Below are 13,688 nucleotides of genomic sequence, written 5' to 3' on the forward strand. Positions count from 1 at the left end.
TATTTACTACGTATAATGGATGCTTGTGCCAAGCCAAAATGTAAATTTTAAGCCTTTAAGCCACCTAGTATTTTAGCAAGTCTTCTAACAGAGAATATTTAACTCAAAAATTTCATTTGAAGGACAAAAATTACATCCGAATTAATATTAGGCAGTAGGCAAATAGGCACCATGAACGGAAACAAATACGCAAGAATGTACTCCGTAACTACTAATATGGTAACAAAAATATACTCATATCTTCTTTGAAGAATAATTCATGTAGGATACACAATTGTCTAGCAATTCGAACATCTCCTTGAAGGTACTCATAAGTCATAACACAACAGAATTTACCGGGAAAACACGCATAAAAATACATAAAATTAGTTACTGGGCACTTCTGCACCAAAAGACAGACGGAGGTTTTCAAACTTGTTTTATTTGAAACTTCAAAGATCTCTCATGGGCCACATAAAGGCAGATAAAATTTATCTGCCTCGTCTCCATGCTACGGACGGTTGTGTATGATTATTATAAAAATCCTACGGACGGAGGTACTATCTTATTATCTACAACATGTAAACCAGCCATGCCAATCCAACCTTATCAAAATCCAGTGGCCTTAAATTCTTGGAAGAAAAGATTCAACTTCCACACCACCAAATTCCTCTGCTCTTGTAAACACTTTAGCTCTATATTCAACTCGGATATCTTGATTCCTTATTGCTTAGCCTGCAGGAAACGATATGGGTTTACAGTTAGTTATCAAGTGCCAACCAATTCAAAAGTCCATGTGTTTTGAAAAGAATTATCTTCTGAAAATTGGAGCAAGATGGAATTAGTCATGCATCTTAGTGAAAAGCTAACAAATGAGAAGTTCAGCATTACAAAAGAAGAAACCATCTCAACATCAAGATGAAGATGAAGCACCAGCATAACATTTCTAAATACGCAAGAGACTGATCAAAAAGCTAGTTCATTAGCCAGGGATCGATATTTGCATAGTTACTGCTAGCAGTTTACATGCAATAATTGTTGCTGGGTAGTTTTGCGTCTCAAAGCATGCTTAGGGTGTCAACTACGGTGTTGTAAAGCAGTTCCTGCCTATGTGACTCAGGTAAATCCGACAAACCAAAGCATTCTTATGATATTTATTCAGACAATCCTTTCCAACAACCAATATTAAAATTTGTTGTTAACCACACCACCTGAGTCATGATGGCATCCCTGCCATCACCATGCAACTAATGCCCACAAGTATCAGTTGACTAGTTAACAGAAATTAATTTTATAAAAAGTGTGAACCAACACACGACTCTTATATGAAGAAAATAGATGAAGCATAACAAAGAAAAATTACTGTAAAATTTTGAGAAGCCCAACAAAAAAAAAAGAAAATAAATAGTTGGCCAATCATTCTTTCAAGGTAGAAAAGGGATTTGCAAGCAAATTTTCACATCAGACATACAGACCCACTCACACTAACGTGATTGAGGTATAAGTGCAAAATATTAATAAGCCATCGACAAGTGACTTTAAGGATTCACACTTATTTCATCTCATTTATATTAATAGTTAGAGCTAGCTTTAGGAGTAATTTTTAGACTTCTTCCATTACTGGTAGCTATCTCAGGTAAGGTTTATGTGATATGGGTGAACACAAGCTTGGGTTAGCTTAACAGATAAAAGTTGTTAATTGTAGCAAGCAGAGAAGATAGGATAGTTTTAGGAGTGGATTACACAAAAGACGGAAAAAAAAAAAAAAGAATGAGCTTTAACGATTCACTAGATGTCCAAATTCACAGAATGCCACTCTGCCAAACAGAATTGATTGACCATATAGGAAGAAATATATCAAATATTCACTTTTAATAGCTAGGATTCGGGTCTCAGAACCTTCTCTTAAATAACAAAAATACAAGGAAACTACTAAGTTTGTCATTAAAGATAATTGCATTGAACTATTATAACTATTTCATTCCAAATCCAAGTGGACCAAGTCTACTTTTTGAAGGAAGATACTGAGTTCAAATTCAGAATATTAAATACAATTTGATATCTAAAGTTGCTTCATCGAAGAATTTAAAACACTTACGCCTGGAACTAGATGAGAAAGACAACATCTGACATCTATGAATTTGAAGATTCATATATTTGTGTATGTTTATAATATCCTTATTTAGCAATCAATCTCAATTCTCAACTGCAACAATCATTTTTTTTTTCTTTTTCTTACTAAAAATCGTTAAGAACTCCAAATTCTGCCTCTAACTTTTGATCTTTCTCTGCAATGGCGAACAACCATGGAGAAAACCAAGAGTTGGTCAATGGGGAGGGATTCAAAGAATCATCTCTACGTAAAATTTGTTAGAGATGACTCCGTTGACAGCTTGCTTATCCTCAGCAAATAAAAAAAAAAAAAAAAAAAAAAAAAAAAAAAAAAAAAAAAAAAACATGCAGAAAATATTTAGCAGCCAAGTTAGCTTCAATGACACTATGCCAGTCACAAATTCTTAACTATTTGATTCAGGGAACAAGGGCAGAGAGAGAGGGGTTCATAATCAGGTTTAAGGAGAGAATAGGAGATAAGAGCGTCATAGGGCTTTGGACCATATCCAAATTGCAGATTGATGCTCATCTAAATAGCAATTTTATGTTTAGATTTCAAATTAAAATCCAACTCCTCAGACCATTAACAATACATAATGTTGCCATATACCATTATTCCCCAACACCTATTAAAGTACCAACTATACCTCCTCCCACTGTTTGAATTGCCGAGGATCTTGTGCAGGGAACAAAGCACAATTATATTCATGTTTTCATGAAATCAAAGGGCACTTTCTTTGCTTTTGTTTAGAGGATTACTACGGTTCAGATGTATGTGAGCTTCAAAGTGGATGAATTAATCTTGATACAAATAGAAAAGGAAGCTGAGACTGTCTAAGGCATTTCCTAACTCAAAGCTGCAGTATCATTAAATTCAGAAGAACTACCTTTCCAATAAGTTAATATCATAGATCACCCAAACGTAGTAGTAGGCAACATAGGCAGAACATAGTTAAACACAGTACTTAATTACTGGAGGTTATTTTTATTGTATGGAGGGGGGTGGGGTTCACCGGCCTTTTTGACCTGTCTTCCACATGCTCAGGCCAGTAATTAGTATAATCATCAGTTCATATTATTTCAAGAAAGTCATTACTGTTTCTGGACATCTAAAAGTAATATGCAACTATTATGACAGGATGGAGGGAGTAATTTGATTTGTCAAGCTCAGAAAAGCCAGCATAAATTCATTAAGAAAGGCCTTAAATCAGGATGTCAGGACAACTCAAAAATCTCGCAAAATCATCATAATGATATTACCACAAACAAACAACATTTCTATCAAGATCACAGACACTTACCTGAGAATACAAGAAGGTCCCGAAGATAGCAATGGCAGCTCCAAGTGCATTTACAGGCTGGACAGGTGTTCGGAAAATGATGATGGAGGAGACAATGACAGATATGCGCTTCATTGTGTTCCCTATGCTAAACGTCAAAGGAGAAATTTCATCCAGTGACATGTATGATACTTGATTATAGAGGTGATAAAACACACTTTGGGCGGCCACCCACCTATAGCAAAGATCAACGGTAACATCGTGTTAGTAAAAGGGCTCTTGAATGACAAAATCATCAATTATTTGGAAACAAATATAATTAACGCAACAATACATGGGTATTGTGTAAGACTCAACGAACAAATAAATAAAATTTACAGATCCTGTTAACGAGGATAAATCCAAAATATAAAAAGTATGAAATCTAGGAAGTTATATCGTTTAAGTTGGAAATTTTACCAACTCGGGCAAGAACTTTATTGTACACCTTAGACCACGTGAACACTTCAGATATTACTATGAAGTCATTGAAGTCTTCTAATTGATGTGAAAAGTTACAGGTCAAGACTCAAGATACCTCTAAACAACCTCAACTGATTAGATAATCTGGAGGGAGCGATTACAGAACTCTTTTGTCCATCTTCTGGATATTTTACCAGGACAGATAGAAATCTATAGAGGGCAAAACCAATGCAAATTACACAAGGTCTACAAAGTCCTTGTACTTGATTAGGATACAAGTTTATAGTGGCAAGATGTTGAGACAAAGGCAAACCATGCTGACAACTAAATTCCACTGTATTTACATCAATCAATTCTTACGTGCAAGAAATTAAGATAAAATACAAAATATTGATTCTTAAGTACAAGAAGAGCAACAAGACAAAACAGAGATCCAGATCACATACAGAACCAAATAGGAACCACACGGAAAACATAAGGGGAAAATAGTGGGGAGTAAATAAATTACCAAATAAAGTTGGGTCCAATTTGAGAAACAGCCTTCTCCCATCCAGCAGCCCACATCTGGGGTCCCTCCACAGCGATTGCAAATGGAGTGAGAAGTACAAGAGAGAGAATTGACAGACAAGCGTAGTAGTTCATCCCACTGACAGACTTCCCTTTCATGCCTTTCTTTGAAAATATGTTGCGGAAGACAAATGCCAAATTTGATATCATCGCTCCCATAAAACCTGAAGTAACAATTACATACCAAACTTAGCATTAAGAAAACAATAGAATAGACATCAAAGTGGAAGCCCCTGGACAACACAAAACTGACAAGTGTAAGTAAAGAACTAAAGAACTTCCAAATGCTTGAAATTTTTTGTAGATTTGGAAGAAGGAAAAGGTACATGTTTTCTATTAAGAAGTTGCCTCAGGTGTTTTATTTTCAAGAGTCGCTTATGTTATCATATTTCTAATGTGCAAACACAACATTGGATGTGTGTTCCAAGGGTTGAGACGCTATTCTTCAAATTGGGTTAATGTAAAAAGCACACAAATTACAGCTATCATTGAATCCGCTGTAAGTTAAGAGAGGCCCAAAAGGCAAGACATGAGTAAATTTGAACAGCTCACGTATCTGAATAAGTTAATAGCTTAAATTGGAAATAATAGCCTCACATGAGACTCATGCACCATATTAATGTTGACCAATTCAATATGACCAAAAGATTACACATGATCAAAACTTGATCCATATAGAAATCATATTTTTCTTCTCCTTACCAATCATGTTGAAGTTAAGCTCAGTGACAGCTGCAAGCGCGCAACCTCCAATGATGGGGAGCAGTGACAAGTACACTCCTGTTGGAAAGGACTCACCTAACAAGAATCTTGAGACTACCACACTAAAAGCAGGTTCAGCACTCTTAATTATGTGTGTAAATGAAACCGCGACCTTTGACATGCTCACAGTGGCGGCTACATGTCCAATTGTATGTGCCACAGCAACCTATCAAAATTGCATACAATGAGAAGCCAACAAAACCAATTAAACTGGGGACCAAACAGAAATACTAAGACAGACAGCAACTACTATCAAAGGAACAAACTAGGTTGTTCTACAACAAATAAGAAGACAAAATCAAACTGAAATTGTCTTCATTAAACAACATCAAATTCCAAATTACACTAGAACATTTCAACATTATCAAACAAACAAATCCACGCTTTATGATAGCTACATTTTTTTTTCCTTATTTTTACATCAACAACCAACTCATACACAAACTAAACATGTTTCTCATTCAACAAACAAAAAGCAATAGAGCTACAACACCATTAATTCAACTAAAGCAGCTAGAACACACAAAATTAGAACTTGCATAAATTCCAAATTTTGACCTCTTATATTATTTATTAATTAATTGGATTAAATTAGAATTAACATTACATAATAGAAATCCACAATTAATTAAAACAGTAACAAATGAAAAGTTGAGAACCCACATACTAAAAATATTTTTATTTTGAGCTACTCAATTTTTTAGGACACCCCACCCGAAATCCAGAGCCTATTAGACTACGACTAATCCGAATTTAAACCCACACACAAAACAACTCAATTTAGGGGTTAAAACAACAAAAATTACAGCTTTCAAAAAAAAAATACAGCAAATTTAATTCAAAGAATAACAACTTACAGGGAAAAGGGCCTTCCAAAAATCAATATCAGTAGAAGGAGCCTCAGCAACCCTAGTTGCCCAAGACACCAACATAATCAAAGAACCCATAGCAAGGGACAAAGTGGAGGTTAACCAAGGGTATGGAAATGCATTCAAAACCTTCTTATTGTAAATATTAAATACAACATTCAAAGCCCACCATGTTGCGAAGTAAATTCCAATTTTAACCTTCCTAGCAGCTTCACCAGGAAGCTCTACTACTTCATCATCAATGGGTTCTGATCGATCTGCTTCATATGCTTCACACTTGATCACAGATTTTCTCTCCCTCAAAAACCCATTACCAAAACCTAGCCCTATTACATCAAAATTTGAAATTTTTAGGGGTTTTTGGATCAAAAGATCGGATTTTCGACAAATTTTTGGGGAAAAATTGACAATTTGGGATGTAGGTATTTGAGATTTTTGCCTCAAAACATTGGGATTTGTGAAAGAAATTGTGGGTTGTTTCAAATTAGTTATCATCATCTCTTCCAAAGATCAAAACTTTTTTTCTTAATTTTGATCAAAAAATCCCAAAAAATGAAATTCGGAGGGTTTGGTGGCTGAAAAAAAGGGAGGAACAAGAATAACCCCTTTTGAAGAAAGTAGGTACTAAAGAGAAGAAATCTTTGTATGGTAGGTGATGATAATATAGTAGAAATAATTATAATAAAGTTGAAAGATATAATACTCAAAAAGCATAGGCTAAATTGAATTTGATGGTGGTAGGAAAATTAGAACTTTAAATAGCACTATAAGAAATAGTCAAGAAAATAATTACGGAATTTATGGTAAAAATAGGTGGGTTTTTAAGGGTCGGCAAGGAGTTTTTAGTGGTAAAGTTTAAGAGAGAGATATTCAGATCTAAACTAGTTTAGTGAAGTTGAGATTACAGACCAAAGTACCAAAATGCAATTGGGGAAGACTTAGGTGGCAATACCGCAATGGGGTAGGTTACGTTGGGAGTTGGGAAGAAATTTTAATTTGCTTTTAACTAAGGCATTATATGTAACAAGTCAACTATTTTAATCGATTAAAATTCGAGTTTAATTTATAGTAGTACACAAAGTATGTAGAGTATAGAATTTGTTATATACACTGAGGTGTACTGTACACCTAACTTAGCACAAGGTTAATTTTTGTTCTTTATTTAATTATTAAATGAAAAACAATCATCAAATTGAGAACAAAATACTTATGGGTGTATGGTAATCTCTTCGTAGAATATGAATTTACTTATTTATGTGTAAAAAGTATTTTTTCACCTATAATGAAAAAAATAACCGTTATGAGATTTTTGTTTATGGGGAAATACTTAATGTACCGAAAAAAAAGGAAAAAAATAAAAGTTATTATATAAAAGAGTAAATGACAATATCCAAATAATTGTTAATAGGGTCATATTAACTAGTTAATATGCTGTGATTGTTAATACAGTACACCCGGGTGCATTGTACACCCATGAGTATTTTGTTCTCATTTTGATGATTGTTTTTTTAATTATCAAATAAGAACAAAAATTAACATTGGGTTAGTTGGGTATATGGTGCACCCGGGTGTATACAACAAATTACGGGTTGATTTGTTTCTAAGTAGATGATTAGGTGGGGTCAGACATTCAAATTGGCAAAATACTAAAGAAGGAAGCGAAAATATGGAATTATGTGACCGAATACGTGATTATGTCGTAATAATTATCTTAGTTGTTTAAAAATTTGAGTATTGCATATGTTGATGAAATGAGATTGAATTACTATCTACATAATTACACTTTGTAACTTTAACTATCACAAAAAAACAAACAATATATACTTTCTCTATTCTTTATCGTACAATGGAGGAAGTAAAATACTAGCATATGGTCAATGACTCAATGAGGCTATACACTTATACTTACTGTTATGAGCTTAAAACAAAAAGATTATTAAAAAGTTAGGGAAAGAACAAAATATAGTGGAAGTCGAATATTTGAATTAGTATATTAATCATAAGAAGGGCAGATTAGGAGGCTATCCTTGACCAAAGGGGCAAAGTCACCGTTACTAATATGATGATTGACCTTAAAAGCATATTCGGTAGCCGACTCCAATTTGATCCTTCCGAACTTGAAGAAAAAATTCAAATGAATGTTGGTGCAAACTCTGAATCAACTTCAACTCATATACTACGTAAATGGTAGCTTTACTTAATTATTGTTAATAAATACCACGATAAAAAATAATATTAGGAGACCCTTCTCATGACTTCACGAGAAAAACACCTAATGTATCGGAAAAAATAATTAGATGTAACTAAAGTTATTTTTCAAATAATCTAAAACAAAATGATACATTAGATATTTAATTTCTTTTTTTAAAAAAAAAATGTTAGAAGGATGCTTTTGTGAATAGTTGTTTTTGGATTGCCGATGAGTGCATTAGTTGGATTTCCTATTAAAGAGAATAATTGTGAATTCTGTATTTCCATTCACAAAACACAAATTTTTTTTGGGGTTAATTGCATTGTATTTTTCCATAAGCTCCAAATGAGGAGAGTGAATATCCTTATTGTGTCTCTATGATCTTTTACTTGTTATGGCTTGATAGTTTCATGTGTGTAGATTAATGATACTTGTTAGTATTGGAGACATTATACTTCGCCTATCTCTGTTTTGTATCTAGTCATGCTTTGCCACTCAAGTCAAGGGCTGTGCTATAAATAGATTGCACGGGAAGGGAATATTTCATCTTATGTTTCCTTTAAATTGCAACAAAGTTAAAACATCAACATTCATGATTTTATTAGTATATAAATTATGATTTTAATGGTCAAAGTAATGTGTCATGTAAAAGTCAGAGTGTTGTAATTTCAACTTGTAAGTAATTTCATTATATGAGAGAAAAAAGGGTTATTAATGCACTGGTAATCTACGTATCGCATGAAATGAAATGTTGCAGACTTGCAGTAGCGCTAATAATTGAATGGTGGAGGCATATGCACAATGTACACTATGCACACGATAAATATCAAGCATAAAGCCAAAGAACATGAAAGAGCATAAACCAATGAGCATAGCATCATCATACTTATAATTCTTATGTTTGCTCATTAGAGTCGGTTTTCATATTCTTTGGTTTTAGGCTTGATGTTCAATGGATGCACAGTGAGCACTATGCACACATCCACCATCATAATCACAATATTTAATCATACGCATTTGTGTATTCTTCAACAGATGTTAGTCTGAAATAATCAAGCATCTTTAATAAGAATCCAAACCTAATGAACGTACTGATTTTGTTGTAGGCCTGACTTCTATAAGTTGAACTCTTTATTGGTTAACAGATCCTACAAAAGTTGGGTACCTTGTGTCTGCTTGAAGTTTAATTGATTTCTTTTGACTCCATTCCTTGGTTCTTGTTTGACAGATTGAAGTAGGAAGAACATAAGAAAATAGAGTACTCGTATAATGTATCTAATACCAAATCAAAGAATCAATAAAATTCACTCAGGACACAAAATTTGCACCAACAAATATGGTATCAGACCATTCCCTATGTCATAATTTACGTAAACTATTTAAAGTGAGACACAAATTGTTAATAATACCAAAACAAACTATTATGACTGGCATTAGTCCAGCTTCGATGCAATATAAGCTCCTATGCCTACCTACAAGATACTTATGCAGTCACTGACCACCGCTGCTCCATGAGGTTCTGCAGCTATTGGTAAATTTGTTTCAGCGGCTAAACTTTGAACTAGTTGCCCAGGTATGGAGGCTGAGCAATTTGGTCCAAGTGTTCCATGTCTCAAATTAGACATCTAAAGTCTTTTAAAGCGCTTATTACTATTATTTCCAGAAGATGCATGCCTCTGTTCTGACAAATGCCTCTTTTCCTTGGCTCGCTTTAGAGTAAACTTGCCCTTTATCTTCCATTTCTCGTTCCCACCAGGACGCTGATGCTCTTCGATTTCTCTAACCTTGCGCTTCCTGGGGAAAATAAGCATGTGTGTGTATCAGCAAACAAAGAAAGATCTCTAGTTTTGTGACGTTCAAACAAATACAGAGGAGTAACATGTTTCATGACTTACCGGTACTGTGCAAGGGAACTGTCAGCAAGTAGCTCATCAGCAATTCTATTTTTCCTCTCCTTTTTAGTGAGCCTAGCGGAGTAATAATCTGATGCTGACTCCACTACGGTACCCACCTACATTATTAACATGATTAAAATAATATATCAGCAGCATCAGCTAAGGTAAAAACTACATTTTTTTAATATTAAGGGAAGGAGCTCAATGGCATCAATTCAGGGGATGCGACATTTACCTGGAAATATTTGGGTAATGTCTTCAACTTCGTATCACCCTTCTTATAATGTCTTTTTGGATCAATGACATTCCTTAACTGCAAAGATTATGAAATTACCATCAATATGAGATAATTGTGAGTTTGAGACATCAAAATGGATTAATAACCTGAATTATAAACGTGAGAGAAGTGTTGACCTGCAGCTAATACAGAATAATGGAGACATGCTATAGCCAATTTGTATATAGAAATTGAGATTAGTGTCTAGGCAGCAAATAAGGGAAGCATCATAGCAATGGAATAAACTATTAATTTACTACTTCTAACGTCATGGTAGACCTTCCTGCCCAATGCAAAACACCTTTATATTTAAAGCCAAAGGTAAACTGACTGATACGTTTCTCACTACCAAAGATTTGCAGCAAACTTTCATAGCACCACGGCTCTGTTATAGGAGTTTCTTGATAAGCTTATTGTTTATTCATTTTTACAATGCAATATTTTAGCAGAAAACAGTTTATTAGAGCTCATTGGAGATCCATTGTGTTTACAGAAAGAGAAAAGGTGCACAAAAGTTACACCTGACATGCAACACAACAGTAACAGAGTATTATGAGATTTAACAGAATGTGTTCCTTGTTACATGATTAATGTTCAGCACAATATTAGATAATTAGGCAGGGTATAGTTTTAAAATATTAACAAAGCCTTTGAATAAAAAGCAATACAGCAATCTTAGAAACACTTCTGTAATCATTATACGACCATCATTTTTACTCATGTACTTCTGAAAAGCATATGAAACATTATCAATTGCAACTTACGGCAGATTTGAGCTTGCAACATACAAAGTATAGAATTTGTAGCTTTTTGTACCTCTCTAAGCGGCCTTGCACTACTAAGATTTATAATGATTATTAAACTTTACTCCATGAAGAGGGCATTTAGATGGTATGATATACTACGACTTTCCACAAAGCATCACACCATTTGGGTTCCTTCTAATTCACATAAGGAAAATCTACAAGATCTTGGCTAAGGCTTGGTTCAAGAAGCGTGATAACCATTTGGCGACAGTTTAAAATAAAGAAATACAACACAAATTGACGAACTTTGGCAAGGAGGACGGATAGAGGTAATTATCTTTTTTTTGAAACGATTATCTTTTTTCTGAAAACGATAGAGGTAATTATCTTGATATAAAAGGTGATATAAGAAGAGTGTGTAGCTACTCAGTACAGACTCCTAGCCTTCGATCTATCAAATCAAGTCTAAGAATGAATACACTCAAAGATAAGTAAAGGATCTAATATTGAAGGTTAAAGGGCGCTTATCTTAAGGTTTTAATTGGGTTTTAATCGATAGAATGGGTAAATAAGCTAATAGGGAATACCAAGTAAATGCTTCGACCTAGGTAATTATCTGTAAAGAAATATGAAAAAAATGTATGAAAAAGTAACAATCATATAACAATTGGCTACACCAATGATTTACACCAAGTTCATTCCTCTTTACATGGACGCATTAACAAGGTGAATCCGAAATGAGATACCTTTGTGTTAATTGTTTAACTGTGGATAAAATATTTGTATCGAAGAATGAGACTAAAGCTGGAGTTCATGCTAAATTGGAGAAAGTGAGACAAAAGTTGAAATTCGTCTTCCTCTATTCACTTCTATCCATTGCTAGCTTGCTACTAGCATGATCTTATTTTTATCTACTCTGAATGCTAACTTTATCTTCAACTATTTGGGAATAAGGCTTTGGTGTTATCGTACAGATTGTTGGACAAGAACCATTAACTCACTGATTGAAGAACTACAAGTCTAAAATTCCCAATTTTCAACCGTTTTATATCTAGAAAGTCATTAGAGTGGAGACAAAAATTCTACACACCTAATATTGAACTCACAACCCAACTTCACTGTAATTCTCATCAAATGCCAATGTTATTTCAAGTCTAACCTAAATGAACAAAACAATAGCCCAGTTGATAAAATATGGACAAGGGATATTACTACTAAAAATTCAATGTTCTTCCAAAACTTAACCTGATTTTCCTCAAGACTCAAGCTTCAATCAACAAGTATTGAAAAGTTTGATTCAAATTAAATAAATTCAATTGCTAAGAACACAATCCTCCAAAATTAAACCAATGCAGAAAGTAAAAAATGCAATACCTTTAGTAGCTGGAGATCCTGTTTCAACTCCGGCGTAACAACCGGGGCAGGCATATCAAACCTGAAAAACATTCCAAAACCCACATCAAAAATCACACAAATTTCCCAAAAAATTGACCAGATTTCAAAAATTCAAACAATTTGACAGCAAAATTATTACCAATCTGCTCCAGTCGTATCTTTAAGTTGTTTCCGGCGTAGTTTATTGAGTTGTTTAGGATTATTCGGAGGAACAAACAAACCATCAATAAGCTCTGAATTGGGTTTATAAAGTGAGCTGATTTCAGGCGTAATTTGGGTTTTGCGAGTTCCAATGGAAAACGAAGAAGCAGTTCCGAATGATGGGATCTTGGGCTCCCATGTCAAGGCCGCCATTGAAGGGTTTAAGAGCAATATTCTGCAACAAATTTTGATTTCTTTTATCAAATTAAGCTCCAAAAATAACATAAAATTCTTCTCGCTTATAGAAATTGACAAAATTGCTCGGTATAATCTTTCATAAGTTCAGTAATTATAAACTATAGTTCAATAAATTACTTTAGAAGAACCCTAAATTAACGATAAACCCTAGATTGTGAAATTGATAAGTGAAGATTAAAAAGAAAAAAGGAAAGAATACATTACCTAAGAAACTGCTTTAATGGAGGAGAGAAAGCTCAGAAGTTGCTTTAATGGAGAATTTGGAGTTCTCTCCAATGGAGGTGAGCGAGAGAACTGGGTGCAGACTGCAGCGTATGAGTGAATGGGTGAAACCGGAAACATATACTCGCATATAATCTGAACCATCGGACTAAATAATATGAACGGCCAAAATTTATTCTCATCAATATTTATTTAATGAAAAATTGTCAAAAATAATACAAATTTTGAACGATTCGTCAAATACAAATCAATTTTTTTAATTATTTCTAAATAATACAAATTTTGAGGGATATTCGTTTTAAACAAGTTATTTTAACTACAACTTATTTGACAGGTTAATTTTTTTTTATTTTTGTTTATAAACTTGTTTAACAGCTTAATTGACTCCTAATTAAAACTTTAGTTATAGTTAATTTTTAACAAAATTTAAATAATTTTTTTTAAAAAAAAATCAACCCCTCCCCGCTAGCAGCACCCCTACCTCAGTGACTGCCGGCCGACACCCAGCCCTCCCTCATCGGCGACCTCATCT

General features: G+C 33.9%; 2 protein-coding genes across 2 annotated transcripts; both read right to left on the bottom strand.

The window, feature by feature from the left end:
• Window positions 1–205: 205 nt before the first annotated feature.
• On the bottom strand, window positions 206–6,913 carry LOC110721006 (glucose-6-phosphate/phosphate translocator 2, chloroplastic-like). Its single transcript, XM_021900131.1, has 5 exons — window positions 6,020–6,913; window positions 5,103–5,328; window positions 4,342–4,564; window positions 3,393–3,606; window positions 206–714 (listed from the first exon to the last, which is right to left on the bottom strand). The coding sequence occupies exons 1-5, from the start codon at window positions 6,527–6,529 to the stop codon at window positions 703–705; spliced, it is 1,185 nt and encodes a 394-aa protein (XP_021755823.1). The 5' UTR covers window positions 6,530–6,913; the 3' UTR covers window positions 206–702.
• Window positions 6,914–9,476: 2,563 nt separating this feature from the next.
• LOC110721007 (rRNA-processing protein fcf2-like) lies at window positions 9,477–13,365 on the bottom strand. Its single transcript, XM_021900132.1, has 6 exons — window positions 13,139–13,365; window positions 12,675–12,911; window positions 12,515–12,575; window positions 10,353–10,430; window positions 10,118–10,233; window positions 9,477–10,016 (listed from the first exon to the last, which is right to left on the bottom strand). Exons 2-6 carry the CDS (start codon window positions 12,887–12,889, stop codon window positions 9,848–9,850), a joined length of 639 nt encoding a protein of 212 aa, XP_021755824.1. The 5' UTR covers window positions 12,890–12,911; window positions 13,139–13,365; the 3' UTR covers window positions 9,477–9,847.
• Between the last annotated feature and the right edge of the window lie 323 nt (window positions 13,366–13,688).

Source organism: Chenopodium quinoa, unplaced genomic scaffold (assembly GCF_001683475.1).
Source record: "Chenopodium quinoa cultivar QQ74 unplaced genomic scaffold, ASM168347v1, whole genome shotgun sequence".
Taxonomy (NCBI): domain Eukaryota; kingdom Viridiplantae; phylum Streptophyta; class Magnoliopsida; order Caryophyllales; family Amaranthaceae; genus Chenopodium; species Chenopodium quinoa.